Here is a 16,558-nt window from a genome sequence, read left to right as displayed (position 1 = left end):
GAATTTAGCCAAGTGGTCAAACCTAAGGCATCGGAAACACTGCTTAACTGGCGGCACATAAGGTCGTACTGGTACACGCCACATCTTTAAGTGAACGTAATCTGGGAGTGAAGTAGATGACGCAAAAGTAATAATGACTGCCTGTGTAGGTTGTAATATAAAACCACTATCGGATTTGTTTTTTTTTTCATTATACGCCGAACAGAAATATTTTTTTTTGTACTTGACAAAGATTTGAAAATTTTTTTGTTGGATATATCAATGGGTACGGAGGAAATCACTCCAGAAAATTCAGTGGCACCAGCTGGGACGGACGCCTTGTCGTGTTGTCTAGGAATGTATAAGCCAAATTGGGTCGTTCAAACACTACTCCTATCTTATATTTGTTGAGTCTCTTAAGATATTTAATGCCTTTAATGAAGCGCAATAAGTAGCTACTAAGAGTTAGCATGTCACGACTACCAAGTGGCTGTTCAGTGACACTCTCTATGAAGACTATAAATTCATGACCGCAACCTGCGTCTTCCGGATATCGGCGACAATAGTCGGCCACCCTATATGGCAAATAAAAGTCCTCGTGGTCTTCCAAAACTGTATGCAAATCTGAGTATTCGCTACTTTCAGAGGTGGAATCTAAAATAGACTCACCTTTATCTCGTTCCGGCTTGGTTTTTTTCCGCCTTTTCGACATCTCTTAGCACAAACCTAAATCACTAAATATATAGACTATTACTTATACTAAACAAATTAAATGATAAACATATACAAATACTTATATACTTTTCAAAAATATGAGGATTATATACAATATAATAGAAATATTTAATTTTATAGTTAAAAAGACCGCCCTAAGCAATCAAGAGTTCCCGCGCTTTCCCCTACCATAGATAGGAATTAAGAGTATAGAGTAATACTATAAAACATATACTGAACGCAGTGGTTAATTCTTATTTCTGGAAACTGCAGAGTGCAGGCTACTAGTACGACGTGAATTTTGCGTACCTATAGTTTTTCGTGCCAACTGCCAAGATTTGTTGGGCATAAACTCTTTCACAATTTCTAATAATAATTGGACTTCGAACAAACAAGTTACTGTTGTTTTTCAGGGAACACGGTAGATTTGTGAAATAATCATGAGTTTGCAAAAAGTTGATGAGAATGAATTGGATGAAGAAAACCGCAATAATAAGAGTAGCAATTTTGCCACAGGACTAGGTATTGTTGCAGCAGTGGGTATCGGTGTTGGGGCGGCCTTGTACTACTTCGTACACAAGTCTCAGCGTCCTGCAAACGAAGGATCGACTAGCGAGCAAGCCTTGTAAGTAACGAATAATTACAAAACTGTAGAAATTTGTATGAAGGTATATAATGAGAAAAAATTGTAAGTACCTACTCACAATGATCACATAATTTCCTTTACAAACATTATTTGATATTATTTTGTCAACTGGTTTACATTGAAACATTCACTATTACAATCAAGTCTGACATGTATTTGCATGAATTACAATTTCAGAATTCTTTTATTTTTTGTTCAGATTGTCCTTTTGGGGTAGGTTAGGGTCAAATACAAACATCTTGCACCTCACATCCAATCTGACTTGTACACAAGGATTCTGGGTTTATATTTTTGCAGCATATACAGGTAATCTATATTATGAATATAAAAATATCCCCTCAACTGGGACACAGACTTAATATGTCTGGTATAAAAATGGTGATAACTGATAACCAGCAATTATGTTCAATCCGCTATGGTCTCAGATTTCTTTATTTTAATAGTGAGAGCAACAATGTAAGAACCATAACATATAACCTAAATATTCATTCATCAAATCAAGTGTGTGAGCACCCTGCAGTGGACTATATTTTCTCATGTTTTTTCCTGTAAAAAAAAATGTATGAAAATGTCTTTTACATTAAATTACAATTAAATGATGTTTTTACTATGCAATAAAATTAGCAACTTCTATAAAACATTGTCATATTTGTTAGATCTGAGTGTTTAAATAATAAATCTGAGGGGGAAAAAACCTTCAACTTTAGCCAAATATTGATAAAATTAGAAAGTCTTTATCGCTACAATTATCAAATAACGATGTAGCTTATTTCATAATGAACATGCCAGTATAAGTAACATGCCTATGCTCCTAATAGTTTGAAAATTTGTTTATCTTGTAACCGGACCTGACAGCCGTCCCAGTTGAGTTGAATTCTACATGCGTCCCAGTTGAGGGCATATAAATACTACTTTCTTCCTTATACTACAAAGCTGTAGAATTGGCAATTCGCATCAAATCTATAAATTTTATATTGTGAGCTGAGTGCCCTAATAACTACAATGTTAAAGTTCTGCGATGATAAAAGTTTAAAATGATACAATATTTAATATAGTTATAATTTTTTTTGTAACAGTTTTGGAAGTTAGCTAAAATAAAGAATATCTTAAATGTGCTTCATATTGTCACATCTGGTATTTTGATTGCTTTTATTTGTATTTTTGTTTAATTTTTTTTTAAATAATAATAGTGCATTTGCCATTAAAAAGTAATATAAATGTCAGATTAAAAATTCAACTAAAATATATACTAGTTATGCTTTTCTTATTTAGTTACATTAAAAATTACATGTTCAGTCATGTAAATGCCTACCTCTGCCATGTCATGTAAGGAGAGGTACACTTACTATGTACTTCATTGTATAATTTGTATCACATATTAGAGATACAACGGCCGGGACATTCGGCCAGCTGCGAGGCCAGAGCGCTGGATATTTGGCCCCATATAGTGTTACACAAAGTATTCAGCAACTTCTTCCACGAACTTTTCCTTCCACTTTATCTCGGAAAAGTCTATTCTATTCTATTCTTCCGACTGTAGCTTCTGTGGAAGTTATACTACAAGTGTACCAATGTCATGAGAAGGTAGACCACCTTACCACCACCACCAGCTTAGAGTATTTGTTTACTAATTTTAATGGTAGTGATCAGTGCCAAAGAAGAGAGAAGATAAAAGATTTGCTGAAACAAATATACATGCTGTTAGAGTATAAAGGACATACACCAATATCCTCCTTTAGTTGAAACTGATATTCAGCAGTGGCATTAGCAATTTGCCTCTTAAAAATAAGACTTTAGAAGAGACTTCCATAGACGGATCAATTTTCATAAAGATATCACAAAGCTCATTTGCCATTCTTAAACCTTGACTAAGAATTTTCAGATTAAATGTCACATTTCCAGTGCTTGTTGAAGCCTCTTCTCCAATGGGCTGTGAATTTAACATTTCCTCCGAGTCGATTTCAGTCAAATCTTCATCTTGTGATTCAAGCAACTCCTGAATGTCACTTGATTCTATCTGTTCGAACCCATCTCTTCCTATTCCATTCGAAATTTTGGCTATGTTGGAATTCTTTTTATTAATATGCATGTACTGTGTACCGGTTATAGGAATTGGGCTACAATTTTTTAATCCACGAATAGTGAAAACGCGGATGAAGGAAGCGCGAATAAGGAGCTTTTACTGTAGTAGTTTGTGATGAAAAAGGGGTCTGCATTAGAAATTCGCATCCTTAATTAAGGGGGGGGGGGAAGAGGGAGTGAGTAGCAGCCCCCTTCAAGCCCCACAGCGCGGACGGAGTAGTGGGTTTTTTGTGAATTGCCTTTGAACAATGATCATATACAACAAGTTTTTGATACTAATTCGGGTCTGCGCGTCTCTGGCGCTGCGGGAAGGGTAGACCCTCCGCCCCCGCGTAATTAGGCCACCACCCTTCTGGGGGGGCCGAAACTGGCGAGTCAACATCTCCTGAGGATGCCTAGTGTAAAGGTGAAATACGTGTCAAATTTATTAAAAGACAAATCATCTCACAACAATTGGATAATTATAGATTTCCGCAAAGTATCGCCTCATTCATCCCGGTAGGTGCTTAAGGTAGGTAGTAAATGCTTGCGCATTTATATGATGAATATACATGTTTGTTTCCGAGTCATGGATGTTTAAATGTATTTATGTATGTTTAAGTAAGTATATTGTATTTAATATATCATTGTCTTGTAACCCATAACACAGGCTATATATATATGCTTAACTTGGGGCAAGATAATTTGTGTAAAAAGTGTGTCAATACTATTATTATTCAATTTTTTTTACAAAACCTAGGTGTGGTAATAGACCAGTTGAAAGTCGTGGTCCACTGATCTGATTCTGTCACAGTGTAGTGATTAAAAAATGGTCATTGTAATAACATGGAATAAAAATAATTTATTAACAATATCTTATAAACATTTTAATAACTTTTATTAGAGGCAGTCATAACAAAATGCTGAAAAACGTTCAGTTTCGCTATCACACAATGTTTATTTTTTCTATGAACTTGTAAACTTGTTCTGTTGTACGTAACTTCAAACGCAAATAAACAATAACGCGAATCTCCGAGGGGTGTCAATTGAAAGGGGCAAGAAACCTCCATAACATAAAACCCTTAACAACCCCAAATTCGGGATGCAAATTTTTATTGCCAACCCAAAAAAGTTTCACTTGTTTTGTGGTTTCATAAAATCACACAATTGCTTTTTTATCCCTGCCTATCATACCTGCATGTTCATAACCCGCTTTCTGCTTTCATCACACCGCCGTAGATCCATGGAAGACGTAGAAAGTTACAGTGATGATCTCTATACAACTATATCCGAAACAACAACAACTGACACGAGCATGGTGGAGACATCTTCCTCTGACTCTGAGCTTGACGTTTCTGTCAGTAGTGACAATACAGACAGTGACTTTGAAAGTTCCTCAGAATCCAGTGTTGATACGTCACTGTCAAGTGATGTCTACTACGATTCAGAGTCTCACAGCGACGATTGGGATGTGACGGATTCATCATCCGTCATACCAACATATACGCAGCGCCAAGTAGACTATTTACATTATACGCTTTCTTCTCTCATTAATAATAGATCGCAACCGTAAGTAACCGCCATATCATTACTTTTTGTTACTAACACAGTGACAGTGATCTGTAATTTAAGGGTGCGTATAGATTACGCGCGGGAGGCGCGCGAGCCCATGTTTGACCCGAGTTGACCGCTCGCAGCAGCCAATCGAGCTAGAACAACCCGCGATTAGCAATAACTTAAAGATTTCTGGCACCTGGAGACTCCTATACTAGCATGCAATACCTTTTTCGAGTATTAAACCGTCAATTGTAAATTTTACGTATTCCCCGCGCGAGCCAATTCACCAAAACTACAACCCAACTGCGCGGGAGCGAACGACAGAAGCTTCTTTGATGCGCTCTCAAAAACCGACAGCGAACGGTTCGTTCGAGCACGGCATGGCTCGCGTGGCCGCGCCTTATTTGTGCGCACCTTAATACTAACAATAATAACTGGCTACAAAGAAACACCCACTTATCACATAGGTCAGTTAAAGACACCACGAAATTTAGCTCATACATAATACAGGAGCTGGGAGGGTATATTATATTCTCATTACAAATCATAGCCTTGCCTAGTATCGGAATACTCAGTCTCAAAATCTCGAGCCAATTCAACGGTCATCTAAGATGCAATGCCAAATTGACTTCAAAAAAGGTGGGCGTCATAAATAGAGCACGGCGATACTTGCCCACATTATAGCGCTCTTCAAAGCGCAGGTCTGGTCACATATTAATTGCTGCCATCTCTGGTCTGGCACACCCCAGTATCATCTCGAACCATTTGACCACGTTTAACGCAGAGCTGTTCATATTATTGGGTATCCACTGCTCTGAGAATGGCTTGATCACTTGGAGTTTCATAGAGTGTTCCGAAGAGCTTTTTGACCTGATTACTGCCGCCGAATTCCACTTTCGCACGACGTGGCATACATTAGGATATCATCTCCATCATCTGGATATTTGCGATTGTGCACAGTGCGATTTTCAAGGAACTTTGTTACACGTACAACCAAGCTGTGGAATGAGCTTCTCCTGTTGCAAGATAATGTGGGCGGCGGTGATCACTTAACACCAGGTGACCCGTACGCTCATTAGTCCTCCTATTCCATGAAAAAAAGGCAAAAAGGGGACGTAGGGATACCGATAAAGGCTATCCACGAGACTGATGAATATTGCCGTGAACAAAAGAGCTTGTGTGAAAGGTTTGATGTCAGGAACCTTGCAAATGAAGATCTGTAGTCTATGCCTACCCTTATGGGAGGCGGGCGTGAAGTTAATCATGATAAATCCAAGCTCTGTTATTTTATTTCAGAACTATTCGCCGCAACAACTCTATATCCGAGGCATTGTAAGAGTTTTAAAAATGTCGTAGAATAGATTGTTTTTGGGTCTGGTGTTTTTTTTAAATTTTAACATGGCAAATGTGTTTTTATTTAATTTAATTTATTATACTGACTTTTTTGTTCTATGTGTTCGTATATTCCGGGTCGTCAGTCTGAAGAAATTTCGGACATTGACCCCTTGTATTTGTCCCTGTTGCACGCGTCCTATACTGGGTGGCCGAGTTGACGTCCAAAGCTAAAATTTGAATTTGTCTCATTTTATATTTCTTATGTGGTTATTGCAACTGTAGTTAATAATTATCAACAATAAAATTAACTAAAAGTGTTTAAAAAAATTCCTAAACCACAATAAGGTGAAAAAAGCGGATAAAAGGAGAAAAAAAAGTATTTTTATATTTAATTATATCTCCTAAACTACGCAAAATCGTAGAACATACATAGGGGTGATTCGGGTACTCATCACCATGAGGCTTTCAAATTTTAGCTTTGAACGTCAACTTGTTGGCCACCCTGTATATCTATTGTCTCTCAACATAGGGCAATGTCCGGAATTGCTTCTGCGCCGCGACCCTATTGACCTAACAATTTTTTCCCATAAGACTTGTATTTGTAGTTGAAAATGATTAATACTTAATCTGTGATAGTGACTCAAAAACGTTCTATACATATAGATTAATCACGTCGTATAAAAACAAAACCGAAATATGGAACATGCCACAAATTACACCATAATATGCTTCGACTGCTATATCTATACATTGCCGCACTTACTCCAGTTGTTTCAAATAATTTTGGTCTATAAGCAGCAATGTAAAACATTTATTCAGTTAAGGTTACGTACATACTACGGTATTATGTTGCATTTAAAACCCGATTCGGACATTGACAGTTGATACACGATTAAAGAGAAAAGTGTGCTTACATTGTCTTTAATTTTAATTCTCCAAAATCATGGAGAGCATAATTAGCCGTCAGCTCTTGGTATACCTAGAGGGTCACCAGTTGATCAACGACCAACAATACGGGTTTCGCCATGGTCGGTCGGCAGGTGATCTTCTGGTATACCTAACACATATATGGGCTGCGGCTATTGAAAGCAAGGGGGAAGGCCTGGCAGTTAGCCTGGATATAGCGAAGGCCTTTGATCGTGTATGGCACAAGGCGCTCCTTTCCAAACTTCCATCATTTGGGCTTCCCGAGAGCTTGTGCAAGTGGACCTCCAGCTTCCTCACTGGGCGCAGCATACAGGTCGTTGTCGACGGATATTGCTCGAACCCGAAGCCCGTGAATGCTGGAGTGCCCCAAGGCTGTGTGCGGTCTCCCACGCTGTTTCTTCTGCATATCAATGATATGTTGGACACCTCCAACATTCATTGCTATGCGGATGACAGCACTGGTGATGCCGTATACATGGGCCATCAGCAGGTCTCTCTCGGGAAATCGTCGACCAATGCCGGGAGAAACTTGTGTCTTCTATCGAGTCCTCTCTTGAGGAGGTCGCGGAATGGGGAAAATTGAACCTTGTCCAATTTAACCCCCAGAAGACTCAAGTTTGCGCGTTTACCACTAAAAAAACCCCATTTGTCGTATCACCGCTCTTCGACAACACTTCCCTCAAAGCCTCGCCTAGTTTCGGAATACTAGGTCTCGAAATCTCGAGCGATTGCTAATTTCGTGGTCATCTGGAAGGCAAAGCCAAATTGGCTTCAAAGAAACTGGGCGTCATTAATAGAGCACGGCAATACTTCAAGCCGGCCCACATACTAGCGCTCTACAAAGCGCAGGTCCGGCCACACATGGAGTGTTGCTGTCATCTCTGGTCTGGCGCACCCCAGTATCAGCTCGATCCATTTGACCGCGTTTCAAGGAGCTTTCTTCCACGTACTACAAAGCTGTGGAATGAGCTTCCTTGTGCGGTGTTTCCGGGACGATACGACATGGGTACCTTCAAAAAAAGCGCGTACACCTTCCTTAAAGGCCGGCAACGCTCCTGTGATTCCTCTGGTGTTGCAAGAGATTGTGGGCGGCGGTGATCACTTAACAACAGGTGACCCGTACACTCGTTTGTCCCCCTATTCCATAAAAAAAAATTAAGCATACTTTTGCCGTTCCGCTATCAGACTGCGAATGATATGTCCTTATATGTATAGAACGTGATTGTTATGAGCACATTTTTTGGTTTGGTTGTATTAGAACTAACTGTATGTGCATTGTTTGTTAGGGGCATATCTCAAGTATATTCTGCATAATAGCGGTTCAATCTTTCTACTAGTTTCAACACAGGGCAATTTGATTGGGATCGTATTATCACGTTACGTTACGTCTTAGTTGCAGCTTAAGGGCCATATTTCACTGGGACACCACGGTGGCGCAACCAGTCGCGCTACCGTGGCGGAAAATGACACCAGAGTCCTGACGCATCCGAGCTGGTCGCGCCACCAAATTGTGAAATATAGCCCATATTTCACTGGGACACCACGGCGGCGCAACCAGTCGCGAGTTACCAGCGACCAACAAAATATATGCAGGTCTATAGGGAGTTACTCACTTGGTGTCCGTTTGGTTGCGCAATCAATTTGGTGGCGCGACCAGCTCGGACGCGTCTGTATGGTGTCTGGTTTGGTAGAAAGTACAGAAAAAGTTAGTTGAGGTCTTTTTCAGATTAAATAATTGTAAAACAACCTACCGTCGCGCTGACGCGGACAAGACTATCATCATTGTCATAAGTACAACTGCAGCTCTGGTTAAAAATCGCGAGTTAAAAACTCAAAAAACAAGGAGTCGTTCTCGACAAATTCCTCACCAAAATATTTTTCATCACACATCACAAATAAAGTCTCATTTGCCCAGTAATTTCACTAGCTACGGTGTCCTTCAGACCGTAACATAATAATACTTACACATTACTGCTTCACGGGAGAAATACGTGTTGTTGTGTTACACCCTTGGTCTTGCCGGCATCCTGTGCAAAGGAGCCCCCCACTGGTAAAAAGGCTTGGGAACTGTAAAAAAAAATCGAATCATGTTCACAATTCAATAACACCAGAGAACTTTTTATATAGTCAATATTTTGCATATTCTTCTATAGTTTATTATATTATATAGGTTTATTCTTAGGTATAACATACCAAGTTTACATGTAAGACCGTTAAAGTTTTGTCAACAATTAAAAGAAGGTCGTCAAAATTTTCCGAGCGGCGTTGTATTTACGTATACAATATCTTATAAATAACATTAAAATAATTCATTCAAATTAACACCCTATTTCCTGGGAGTAATGTTCATAGTAATAGACTTTACGCTCATTATGAGTAGTAAAACTACGTCGCGCGTGAGACGGACGCGAACACAAAGAAAGAACATTTTGTTTTAGCAAATGAAATGTAATTATTTAGCAAAATGATTAAATGAAATTGAAATAAGCCACTCCATCCTTTTTTAAATTTGGATATGGTGTTTGGACAGTTTTCACTGATCATGTTGTCATTGCGTGGCGTTGTATTCAAAGCGCGGTCGAAACAACTGAGCATAAACCTTATAGTAAGCAGAGTTTTGCTTCTGACAATTTTTGAGCGTGATTGTGAGTCTGGTTGTTTATTGTACGCTATTGGGTTGGTGAGAATTTAAAGTGGTGGTAGGCCGCCCACAAGATGAACCGATGATCTGGTCAAGATTGACAGAATAGGTTGGATGAGGGCAGCGAAGATCGTCATGGAGATCTTTGGGGGAGGACTTTGTCTAGCAGTGGCCAAAGAAATCTATTTGAACCATTTTTTACGACAATCAGGGATGAAACGGGCCGGACATTCAGCTTATGGTTGGTGATACGCCCTGCCCATTACAATGCAGTGCCGTTCAGGATTCTTGAAAAACACAAAAGTTCTGAGCGGCTCTACAATTGCGCTCGTCACCTTAAGACATAAGATGTTAAGTCTCATTTGCCCAGTAATTTCACTAGCTACGGCGCCTTTCAGACCGAAACACAATAATGCTCACACATTACTGCTTCACGGCAGATATAGGTGCCGTTGCGGTACCCATAATCTAGCCGGCATCCTGTACAAAGAAGCGGGAGGCTTCTTAAAACATAAAATATATGACTATACTTACGTCGCTACTAAATGGTTTCTACTGAATTAAATATGGAATACAAGTATTAATTCCGTCACTTGTTTCCGTAAAAACTGAATATGCTCTTGTTGGATTTCAGCCGCAACCGCGCGAATACGTTGGAGCTGTGCTCCATTTGTTTTGAGGCGATACTCAAAGATCAGCCAGAAATGTCCTTTAAGTGTACACATCGGTTCCACGCTGGCTGCATCCTACCCTGGCTGGAGGGGCACCAGACTTGCCCCAACTGTCGTAAGGATATTTAAGGTGGGTAATAATATTTTGATCGCAGAAAATTTGCAAAACAAATGCGTGAAAAAAGTGTTGTAAAGGTCTCTCTGAATGTGGTCCTTTAATGCATAAACCAGGGGTGCTCAAGCTTGAACCGCTGGCGATCTACCTCAAAATTGTTAGACTACGATCGATCGGCTCGGAGAGGCTTCAAGTATGTGTGATGAAGGATTGTCGTCTAGGTAGAGTGTCACGATGACATAGATATTAGTTTTGCGCAATATATGCATTTTTTTAGTCATTGTAAGTGTAGGTCTGCTCTTAAATGTCAATGAAAAAACTCATAATTATTATTCAAAATTGCGAGGTTATTGGTTCTTACAAAACAAACGCGTTCTAAAGTTCTAAGCTTAACTAAAGACGTAAACTAATGTAAGTAAGTTAATATTTATTTATTTATTTAGTAAGGTTTACCAATTTTACATATACGAATAATTAACATTAATAAGTGTTACTATTTACATATCTAAATTAAAGGTATGCACATCGTTACTAAACTAAAAAACTAGAGCTAACAAAACAAATTAGATATTTAACAATAATGAATTTACTACTAATACTAATTACATAGTTACTAATCTAAATTTAAGACTTTTAATGACAAGGACACCTGTTTTTTATAAAAGTTAATATTTGAAAATATATCGATGCTATGATCTAATTTAAATATTTTATTATAGCTTACACATATGAGTTGAATGGGAAAGTTTAATCCGTAGTTATTTCTATAATTATTATAATTTCTATAAATATTATATAATGTATAATGCTTAGTTTAATGCGTAGATTCTTTCTGAAGTCCAATTCTTCATCCACTTGAGATACGTCTGCTGATTGTTATATATATTAAGATTCATGAAAAGAATCAATGTTAGTAGTGAGCTAATAGTTAACAGTGGCTATCACAAAAGATTAGACACATTGGTTACAGTGAAACAGGGCTGCACTTAATTTTATTAAAAAAATACTGCATAAATAAAATAAATAAATAATTATAATTGCATAAGTTGATAAAAAATGCTATGCAATAGCTTCACCGCAGCAGTCCCCGAGTGCCACACGTCTTTTTTTAATGATACCACAGTCTGGGAAAGGAGCGAAAACCCTCAGGCTAATTAATTATAAATGTTGTACAATATTACGTTGTAACCATATTTTTAGGAAAAAAAACACACCACTGAGTTTCTTGCGCCCGTTCTCAGGTCTGAGGCACACTATTTTGAATGGGTGGTAGTATTTGACGTCCAATAAATGATTTAAAAACTTATCTATATATATAAAAATCAATTGCTGTTCGTTAGTCTCGCTAAAACTCGAGAACGACTGGAACGATTTGGCTTATTTTGGTGTTGAATTATTTGTGGAAGTCCAGAGAAGGTTTAAAAGGTGAATAAATAAGAAAATGCTGCTAAATTAAATAAAAACAACAAATTTGTTTTTCCTTTGATGTGTCAAATAATTTCTATGAGAGAATTTATTGACGCACGGTTTGACAGTTCTGCTGTGAAACAATTTCATTACGACAGCAGGGTGCATATTTTACGAAGTAATTTTTGATGTCATGATATATTATTGACAAATTCATATAAAAACCTTATTTTATTTATTATAATATACAGAACAACGTCTGTCGAGTCAGCTAGTTTTGAATAAAAATATTTGAATTTCATTTTATTTAAAGCTTATGGTGGCATCGTGGGGCGGGTCGTTCTCTTCCCTAAAACATGGTCGAGTGAGGCGCTGGCTGGTCCAAGCGCGCTTCTTGTGGTGGCTTGTTGATCCTGTTATCGGAAACTCTGCTTCATGTTTTTAAAATTAAATTGTTTTGATATATTAAAATACAAAAAAGTTTGCGGGCTTACCACAAAAAAGTACTATCTGCCGTATCACCGCTCTTCGAAAACACTTCCTTTACAGCCTCGCCTAGTATGGTAATACGGGGTGTCGAAATCTCGAGCGATTGCCAAATCCGCGTACATCTGGAGGGCTAAGCCAAATTGGTTTCGAAGAAGCTGGGCGTCATAAATAGAGCACGTGAATACTTCGGCCCACATTTGAGCACTCTACTACTCTACTTCTACCGCATTTATCATGGGAAGTGTTCCGAAGAGCTGTTTAACCTGATTCCTGCCGCCGAAATCCACCTTCGCACGACACGCCACAAGTTAGGATATCATCCCCAACATCTGGATGTGTGGCGGTCCTCCACAGTGCGGTTTTCAAGGAGCTTTCTTCCACGTACTGCAAAGCCGTGGAATGAGCTTCCTTGTGCGGTGTTTCCGGGACGATACGACATGGGTACCTTCAAAAAAAGCGCGTACACCTTCCTTAAAGGCCGGCAACCCTCCTGTGATTCCTTTGGTGTTGCAAGAGAACGTGGGCGGGAGTGATCACTTCACACCAAGTGACCCGTTTTTTCAGAATTATTGATTGATGTTAAGGTGTTGTGTTGTGATGTTGATTATTATTATTATAATGATAAAATATCAATGATAGTCTGGCTTAAGTAACAGAAGTATTTTTTTTACGGGCAGTACTATTATGACACAGAACTATATAAACTATGGAACTATTAAAAACAAAAGTCAAAACGTAACAATTAAAACTTCAAAAACAAAGCAGTGATAGCACGAATATTTCACGACATGTACCTAACGGTAATGAAACTGCAAACCGTACTGACGCACCAGGACGAGCGCGAGGGGGTGAAAGGGGAACGGGAGGGGGCTTCTGGCTCCAGCGAGGTCCAGAAGATAATGTGGCCGTGTAGTTATTGATTATCGAAAAACGACTAATTTAATAAATATTTTTTGTTATTGTTTAAAGTTATTTTGAAATTGGGATACATAATATATTTTCATAGATAATGATATTTTTACAGGAATCTCTTCTGACCGCCACTTAGACAGCTGGACTGCAGTTATAATAAAGATGTAAACTTAGTAGGGGTACCTATATAATAAATAGAAAAAAAAACTTAAAAAAAGATAATTTTAAATGTTAATAATATTATATCTTACAGACATAGATAATTATTTATACGTCTAGATAGACTATGACAGCTGTAAACAGTTCGAAAATTATTGCGGCCAACTGTTAGCCCCAATTTTCGGCAACGCACGCACACTAAAACGCCGAAGTGCCATATCATATCGCGAGTGTAAGACGTAACTGTCAAGCACACTAAAGCAGTAAACCTGGCCTGTTGTTATGCGTTGTCTAACAGCAAGAGGCTCTCTCTAGACGTATAAGTTATCAAAGAATTTTAAATTGTTAAATTAAAATTATAATTTTGTTTTAAATGTATTTTGTAATGAATAAGGCCAATGATTGTGCCGGTTTTAGATTTAATGGTTATTAATAACAACTAGGTTAAAAAACATATTGACGAATTGAGAACCTCCTTCTTTCTTGAAGTCTGTAAAAAAAAAATATATACGCACGCAAAAAGTTGTACTTCTTTAACGTAACATAAAAAAAAATTCCTCGTGCTATTTTACTATTGCAGAAAGAAAAATATTGTAATTAAGAAGGTATCGAATACAATGAAAAAAGTATTATAAAGCATAATTTAGTTAAATAACGTTTTAATCATTCTTAACAAAATATTAATCATCCATAAGTGGAGGTTACTTACCTACCAGTTCTGCACGGCTACGGCGTTAGCGCGCGGTTATTAGATTACTTACAGTTCCGAAATGATATTCTAGAAAGTAGAATAATTTGGGTGAATTACGTATTTTTTGTGATAACAGTAAATATATCTAGCCATGCGTTTTTTCAGTATCGTCATTATAACTCCACGGTCTATAGCAATTTATTCTAAAAATACTAGCACTAAATAAATAGGCACATACACTATTCAATTTACATAAAAAAAAAACATGTTAATGTACTGTATATATTTTGTAGAGACTTGTTTTCTTTGATTGAGATTTCGTCACTTCGCGCTAGATGGCGCGCAAATAAACTTTATTATCCACAATATGCTCTGTAAATTCTATAATATAGCATTTTATTTGTTGTATTCTACTTTAGGTATGTTATTAAAGGACAATTAAAACAGTCTAAAATGCGGGAATTTTAAATCAAGTGCCCGATTGAATCCGAACAAGAATAAATATATTATCAATGACAAATATAATAATTCGTTCCTAAAATTTTTTCTTTGTATTCTAGATAAGTTTACTACAGATAATCTATATAAATTGTGTGTAAATATGGAATAATAGGTAGAAGTAGTAATATTTATTCTCGTTACCTTATAGTACCTAATGATAGTGTAGGATTTGCAGTTAGTAGTTTAACCACCTGTCAACAGATGGCGCTCATTACTATAATACCTTTCGCTTTCATTTATATTTTATGTCAATTTGTTTCTTATTATGATTTGACATGTGTTATTAGAATTTTATCATATTATGTATAGCTTATATTTTTCTCTACTTATTTAGGTTTTATTTATCTTTAAATGCAAAAATTTAATTCATTTCTTTCCATCTGTTGTTATAATATTCCCCTTGTCATATGTTTTCCATATAGCTTTCTGTGTTTTTCCTGTGTATGAAATATGAAAAAAAAATTGTAATAATTCTCTTTTCGACAAATCCAAAATAAATACTGTATATCACATTACTTATAAGTTATTTGTACATGTATTTTTTATTATTGAAGATTTTATGAATTTTATTCTAAATTAACGTGATTAAATTTCTATTAGTCTAATAAGAATTTCATATTATGTTTAAAATATATCAAGTTATTGTTAAACAGTTGACATTAATTTGGCAATAACATAATTAGCTGTTTGGATATTGTATAAATAAAATCAGTCGATACTATTATATTATGTCGTTTGTGTATGTAGGTATTGATATTATGTTGATTTGAAAAAATAAAGAATTTAACTTTTGTATTTTTATTTGTTGGCCTTGATACATTATTTTTAATAACGGACGAAATTCAATTTGACTATAAATACAGAAATTTGTCCTTTTTAAATTTATTTCTTTACACTCAAGTTGTATATAACTTCCTAAGTCCCCTTATTCATAATGGTCCGCTAACTTAAAACAGCCGCTAAGGAGTGTTTTTTCTCATTCAGACTTAGGTCAATAGAAGAAGACAGTGAGAATTAGCAATGCTTTAAGTTAGCAGACTATTATGAATAAGAAGGTAAATATTAGTATCGTTAAACATTTGACTCTGAAACTAGTGAAAACTGTATGTTCGGGATCAGTGAACATACTTAAAGCAAATCTTATCCGATGAACATTTTTAATCATAGCTTTCTTGTTTGTTTTTTTTTTGCTTTATACTTTTCGCCGAGTCGAAATATATAACCAAAAATATTTGGAAGATCGAAAGTGCATGCCTCATAATCTCATTTTTCCCAATATTCTAATCTTAGATTAAGGACTGGTTTACGCTGCGTTCTAACTAGATACCGCAGGCGTAGTCGCAAAATGCAGCAACTAATACAACGCCCAAGTGAGCGTACGCAAACCAGTCTCGAACAATGAGTGCCGTTGACGTGTTGTTTACTAATATAAAATTAATCTTTATGAGAAAGGGAATCTAAACGAGATGAACTAAAGTCCGAACTTTTATCGAAATGTCAGCATTTTTGTCAGGTCTTTTCAAATTACAAAATGGCCTAATAGCCCTAGCCACGATAGTCTAATAGTGAAGACCTCTACCATTCTGTGTAATGAAGATAGAATTTAAACACGAACGCAATTATTATTCACGTCAATAATGAAATAATAACATTTATTTTTATGAAAATAAGGTACGAGACGAGCATGACTTCAGCTGATGGTAATTCATACGCCGCTCAAGATTCTTGAAAAACCCAAAAATTCTGAGCTGCA

At 36.9% G+C, this 16,558-nt stretch overlaps 2 protein-coding genes across 2 annotated transcripts in view; one reads left to right on the top strand and one right to left on the bottom strand.

The window, feature by feature from the left end:
• Positions 1-16,558, bottom strand: part of LOC126973332 (serine hydrolase-like protein) — a 275,685-nt gene that overhangs the window by 13,800 nt on the left and 245,327 nt on the right. The gene's annotated exons all lie outside the window — the stretch shown is intronic.
• Positions 944-15,604, top strand: LOC126973338 (uncharacterized). The gene is made up of 4 exons (XM_050820562.1): positions 944-1,318; positions 6,254-6,289; positions 10,495-10,661; positions 13,567-15,604. The coding sequence occupies exons 1-3, from the start codon at positions 1,134-1,136 to the stop codon at positions 10,658-10,660; spliced, it is 387 nt and encodes a 128-aa protein (XP_050676519.1). The 5' UTR covers positions 944-1,133; the 3' UTR covers position 10,661; positions 13,567-15,604.

This window comes from Leptidea sinapis, chromosome 29 (assembly GCF_905404315.1).
Source record: "Leptidea sinapis chromosome 29, ilLepSina1.1, whole genome shotgun sequence".
Taxonomy (NCBI): Eukaryota; Metazoa; Arthropoda; class Insecta; order Lepidoptera; family Pieridae; genus Leptidea; species Leptidea sinapis.
Note: the sequence above shows the minus strand (reverse complement) of the source record. Positions and strands in the feature narration are given on the sequence as shown.